This window comes from Epinephelus moara, chromosome 14, assembly GCF_006386435.1.
Source record: "Epinephelus moara isolate mb chromosome 14, YSFRI_EMoa_1.0, whole genome shotgun sequence".
Taxonomy (NCBI): domain Eukaryota; kingdom Metazoa; phylum Chordata; class Actinopteri; order Perciformes; family Serranidae; genus Epinephelus; species Epinephelus moara.
In genome coordinates this window covers 21063284-21069681 of record NC_065519.1, presented here as the reverse complement: position 1 = coordinate 21069681, position 6398 = coordinate 21063284, and the positions used below count along the sequence as shown (strand labels likewise).

Genomic DNA, 6398 nt, shown 5'->3' with positions numbered 1-6398 from the left:
CAGCTTAATAATTTCATTTCACAGTTACAGAAATAAAACTCGCCACGGTATGAACAGTGGTTACATGAGCCTCAAAACCAGCCACAACTCAGCCCTGAGTAAGAGTGACCTATTAACCAATCAACAGACTGCAGTGTTCACAGCTCCACCTTTTAGTACCACATCTGTGTGCTAGGTACCCCAACAGAGGGGTGACTAAAAATGGGGTTCCATCCACAACTTTTCACAGTGGAAACGGGGAAAAAAAAGTGTACCGAACTGAACTAAACCTCACCGTACTGCTCGGTAGAAACGGAACTTTTGTGACCCTGCTGCCATGTTGAAAAGAGTCGAGCTGAAATGAAGCACTGCTTTCTGGCTGGAGCAAATGTTCTCATTTTACAGCTAAACAGTACAGTAAAATGTATTTCTGAAAACGCTTCAGGTGAGAAAAAGGCAAGGCATTGACAGAATCTTGATTCATATTTGATTAGCGCTGCTTAGTTTGACAGTTTTGACAGCTGCCATAGACACTGGTTGATTTTGTGATTATTGCAAATGCCATTAGGAGCACTATGAGGTCACAGATGACTAAAATAATCAGGCTTCCGACAGATTATCTGTCTCATACTGTCAGGATATAGTGACAGTTACAGTTGCTGGGAAAGCCACCTACTGTAGCTTTAATATCTCTTTGTTCAACACTTTTAAATCTCACACAGGAGAATATCATGGCAGTAAAGTAGCCTTTTCTTTTAATAAAGTCATAATGAGGACTTAATTTTGCAGTGATATTTGTTCAGTATCCCTCTTTAAGCTCCACAGCTGTTATCTGTGTTCTCATGCATTAGGCTGACAGCGGTGCAGATAATGGCTTTGTGATGAAGAGGTTAGTGTGAGATAAAGAGTTAAACGTGTCCGGCCTCTGCAGCCTGTGATTGGCCCGCAGCTGCAGCGCTGGGAAGGACAACAACTCTCCGCTCCGTGCGCACACTGGAAAAGTCACTTGGTGGACGAAGCGGACTACACAGACGGGACCGAGCTGAGTTTTTTTTAAAGAAATTAACACATAATATGAGACTTTTATTGTGGTTCATGGAAGTTTCCGGTTTTATCCCGCTCGTGAATCCGTTATTTTACCTCAGAGACACGCGCGTGCTGGTCCGTTAGAGGTCGGTGAAAAGTCGACCACTGTCACTTCTGATTCATGGACTCAACACGGACTTTAGCTCAAAGTATTTCTGTCAAGAGGCTGACACAAGGTTGACTTCATTCATTGAATATCCAGGTATATTATCGACACTTTTATTCTGGCCTTTCCTCCATTTTGTTTTAATGTTTGTTACTGTTTATTTGCTTAACGTTACCACAGCTGCATGTGAGCAGCATCAGTCATATTTCACTATATAAACAAAGATAAAGTAGCTAAAACAGAACTCTTAGCTACTCTAAACCTCTGTAAGCTATTAAATATGAATAATTAGCCGACATATACATAACTGTGATATTAAATTAACCAGAACAAACTTTACAAAGACCCTTAAAGTATTGTGGACCCCAATGTAAACCCATTACCTGAGTGTGTGCCTGTGTTTGGGCTTACTAATCACCTTCACACATTTTGTGATAGTGCTAATGGTTTGCTGTTGTATTAATATGGAAGTTGTATTTTGTTTTCTTTTTAATGTTGACATAAGCTGACTTAATTTTGGGTTCATTTCAGACAAACGTCCCAGGAGTGTAGTTTGGGAACCAACCCAAACTTTGTCCAGCCAAAAAAAAAAAGTTTTATTTACATGAAAAATGAGTTGCTATTAATGGTGCAATCATTGATAATACTTGTGCGTTTCATTATGTTATTGTTTATATAGCCTAAGAAATTAACGTTGTTTTAAATCATGTGAAATTGGCTTGAACGGCACAGATTTTTGGCTCCCATTTGATAGCCCCGTGGAGAATACTATGCACATATACCCTGTGTCACTGTGACCATGTGTCTTTCAGATTAAGGGGACATGAAGTTGTCTTTGGACAGCATGGGCATCCTGAATATTGCGCTCTTCATCTTTGAGGCTGTTTTGCTGACCGACTGCGCCAGAGGTAAGAGCTGCCTCATAAATGTTCTTTCTTCCTAAGACTGCGTGTTAAAAAACCTGGAAGGTAACACCAGATTCATAGCTCATTATAACTCAGGCTGACTGGCTGGTTTCTTGCGAGCATGAAGAAAGTCTCAGTTGGCTCTTAAGGTTTTTGCGCAGAGAAGTAAGAGACGGAAAACTAAGAACTAAAAAATCTCTAAACAGGGCCCAAAGTCAACACAGGGCAGGGGAATGAGAGAGGGCAAGCCAACCCCTACCCCCGGTTTGTGTGTGTTTCAGTCATGGCCGTGTGTGTGTGTGTGCGTGTGTGTGCACATTCACTACAGCTAAACCAAACAAACATCATCCATCAGCTTCCCAGGGTGAAAGAACACAAGTCAGTGTAAGAGTCCAGCTCTCCCGCGGCTGGCCAAGGGACTGTCTCACATCAGCCTGCGTATGTGTGTGTTTATGCATGCCCACGTATGTGTGTGTGTGTGCTTGACCGAAACACTGAGTGGAGTGGAGAGTGGGAGACCTCAGTCTGACCACAATTCACTGCACTGTTTATTGTGCCAGTATCAATACTTTTCTTTATAAAGACAACTTACAGTGAGCTTGTCAACAGGTCGTGAATAACTGTCGGGGCAATTTCTATGATTTCATCCACCATCACTGACTACTGAACCATGTCTGATGCAATCCAGCGGCAGGAGTCAAAGAACGAGACAAAACTTGAAACTGCGCTTTAATGAGAGAAATCTGAAAGCCAGGCACATTTACCCGGAAGACCACGCACTGGCAAAACAAGCAGGCTCCATAGCGGTGTCTTTCTTCTCCAGCTCAGCATGGAAGTGAATTCAAGAGGCGTCTGATAGGTACAATACCTGCATGTGGCTATCAGGGCTCAAGGTAGAGGGGCAGGAGGGGGCTGGCGGCGGTTTAGAGGGGGAGATTAGATCTGTGGGCCTGCAGACAATGCCTTATTCACAGCGTGGAAGCCATGCCTTCACGGCACAACTAACTCAAAAGTAAACAAGACGCGAAGGCTAAATGAGATTAGACAGGCAATTTTGTATGTTTACAGATTAACAGATGTCAGCGAAGGAGAAATCCAAAAGGGAATCTGATGGGATGGCGGAGAGTGGAGGTCTGAACTGATTCAATGTTAGACAAAGGGAAGAATTTACAGCCTGTTTTTCATAATACCTCAGAAAGCAGTTGCAGATGCACAGACAGATAGAAACAAAAGCAGATATGTAGCTGGCGGTGAGATGATTTTGAGCGATGCTTGACAATCTGTGAAAATCTGTGTAAATATTCCACAGTTCTCCCAGAAGCAGCAGCGGCAGCGTTACAGTGAGTTCTGTGTTACAGTCCAAGTGCAACAGCTTGACTCTGACAGCCTATGAAATACAGTCAGGGGGGTTTTGACCAAACTTGTGCCGTTAAAGTGTAGCCAGTGCCAAAGAAGCAATAAAACTGTTACTGTAAAATTTAACAATGCATGATGACATCTTTGACAAATGTAAATTAAATCAAAAAGGACAGAGCCCCTTTGTGTTTTGAAACAGTTGAAACAGATTGGAAGTGTTACTTTACTGCCGCTTTCTCAACATTTCGAGCAACACACCAGAAGACAGTAAGTTTGGGTGAACGATTTTAAGCCTGTTGCTGTCAGTCATCGGGCGACATCTGACCCTGGACCCCCTGCCCACACACACACGCACAATTTGGACCCTCCCTCTCTCCGCTGCTGCGACTTTGCGACTGGCCAAGCAAGAATTATTTCTTAAGACCCCCCCCCCAGGAACCCCCACACTTCCTCCATCCCAGCGCCTCTTTTCCTCCCCCTCTGGTGCTCGGCCACCCCCAGCAGCTGGAGGAGGTGCTCAGTGATGTGTCCCAGCAGAGCCTCTAATGTGGTGACAGGCCTGGGGACCACTGGGCTCCACTAACTGAGGAATGCAGCAGCCTGGATATACTGATCTGCAGAAATGCACCCTGGGAGAAACACAGAGGCACCAGGTGTCTCTGTTATGCACCAGGACTAACCAACAATGAACACACACACTAAACGGAGCTGTTGTGATGCATTTTAATTAGAAACAGGCATCAAATACAGTTGGGCCTTCTTGTGCATGTATGTGACCTTGCTTTATTTCCTGTTTTCTAACACCACACACATGTTTGCTTCACCTCTGGATGGAGCAGCATGGTGAAGTTTAGAGCATGTGAACTGCTCCGCAACCGCACTGGAAAATATACATTTTATAGTAGAGTTACATCATGGTTTCATAACAAGAAGGTACTATGAGATAAATTGTATGCCAAGGGCTTTTAAAATCACAAGGCTATTTGGCTCCCATACAGTTTTCCACTTCCTTTAACCGTAATGAGGCTAGTTTCTCAGCAACCAAATGCCCCAAAGTCCTCTTATTTTTTAAATAGCTCCTGAATAGTAAGAAGGTGTAACAGTGGTGTTCTGGCTTGTGGGCCAAGCTGTTGAGACAGGGGGGAGGGAGAAATGAGCTTGGCTGTGCTGCTGTGTAGCATGTTTTTTACAACCCTTGCCCAACTTGCACTTTTATGCTTCATTTAGGTATTAGGGGTAAAATCAGTTTCATGTTACATTTTGTTTTTCAGCCCACACCAAACAGTATAACTTGTCAAGCACTTCACGTCTTCTACTAAAGTTCTAATCGGTGTGATTGTTCAGTGCATCACATCCAATTTTCCAAACCAGACACTGGAGCTGTAACTGACTCAGTCGAATTAGATTTGGCTGCGTAATACAAATATTTGACTATTCGTTCCTTTTTTTTCACATAGATTGTCAAGTAACACTTGAGTGAACTGCCAATTTTTTGAATGGGGTTAGGCAGGAAGTTCAGGGTGACGGCAGCGGTCATGTAATATATTAAATATGTCAAGTTTGCCCTCCGAGTTAATGCGTGCTAAGTGTGCTGGTGATGGATCGGATTGTGCAACAACATTTTTTGCCAACACTAGATATCAAACAAAAGCAAAAGCCTACGTCTCACTTGGACTCACCGTGGCTCCTCGGATGGTCCCATTTCCTGAGTTGCGAAGTCATTCTTCTGCTTTTGTTGTGTTCATGAGCTTGAAGTTGTAATGTGGTTGTTGCTGTGAGTTGTAAATTCAACACTTCTAAGCAGAAGACAGAAGACAGTTATACTGGATCCTGATCAGGCAAAGCCTCTCCTTTTCCAGTCAGCTTCCTACATCTCACTCAGTCTCACGCCTCATGTCCACATAGTATGTGTAAGAATGCAGGTCAGCCGAAGTCCATTTATGTCTATGAGAACCTCTGAGATGTGATGTGTTTGAGAAACTCCTTACTATTTTTTTTTTTTTTTGTCTTTTGGTCCGGAATTTGCTGCAAGTATGTTGAAAGAAATTGAACTTCGGCGGCAGATTTCGTACAGACCGTATGTGCTGTACCACAGGAAGTTAGCATAAAAACAAATCAGCTACCAGACTGATGAATGTAATACAGCTGTGGTGATGTTTCTAGCCATGTGTAAAGTGATGGAGAGATGCAGTTCCGTGCGTTGAACACTAGGGGCATACTACACAGAAATACCAGTACAAAACAAAACTGTGAGATATGAGGTGTCACACTGTTTCTGGGTCTTCAGCTGCCTGTAAAAGCGAAAGCAAGGAGCGCTCACTCTGCAGCTACAACTGAGAATGGAAATGTCCCCAGAAGTACGCTGCACGCTGACGGACAAAAAATGCCCCAAAAGACACTTCTCGACCTGAAGGATCTTAATCGACTGAGTTGTCTCCAATTGACGATTCAAATCTTTGACTTTTAGGGTGCAGCCCTACCAGACACCCAACACTGTTTGCCACCCTTCTGACACATGTCCCCCTTCTTTCCCCTGCTCCTCTCTGCATTTCCTCCCATTTATTACCAGTGTAAAGTCGAAGGAAGTAAGTTAACTTAATGTGCTGTCGTTAAAACAAGGCATGAGCTGACCTTTAGTCCCACCCAGCCTTTTCCAGCTCTCCGTACCCCCTATTTACTGAGTCTGGGTCCATTTGTGGAGAACAATGGCTGGATTCTTCTGTGCAACAGTCCCCCAGGTTGGACAGGGCAGCAGTAATTAATTTTAAACACTCCTCATCCCTGTAGACTGGACTTATTTGCCATCAAATTAGAGCTCACAGTAGACGGGGGACTCTCTTTACTGAGGCGCTGCCATTTAGAGGTGCGTGAGAAGAAGTTACGAGAGTGAATGAGCGCTGCTTTCGTGTGTCTGAATATATGTGTGTGTTTTATTAAGCAGGCCGAAATTACCCTGAGAAAAGTCA

The 6398-nt window shown here is 43.7% G+C and overlaps 1 protein-coding gene across 1 annotated transcript in view; it reads left to right on the top strand.

Annotated features, from left to right (window-relative positions):
• Positions 1 to 955: 955 nt before the first annotated feature.
• Positions 956 to 6398, top strand: part of LOC126401328 (fibroblast growth factor receptor-like 1) — a 39033-nt gene continuing 33590 nt past the window's right edge. The window contains exons 1-2 of the mRNA XM_050062519.1: positions 956 to 1267; positions 1984 to 2079. Of these exons, the coding sequence (XP_049918476.1) occupies positions 1995 to 2079 (85 nt within the window). The 5' untranslated portion in view covers positions 956 to 1267; positions 1984 to 1994. The remainder of the gene's footprint in view (positions 1268 to 1983; positions 2080 to 6398) is intronic.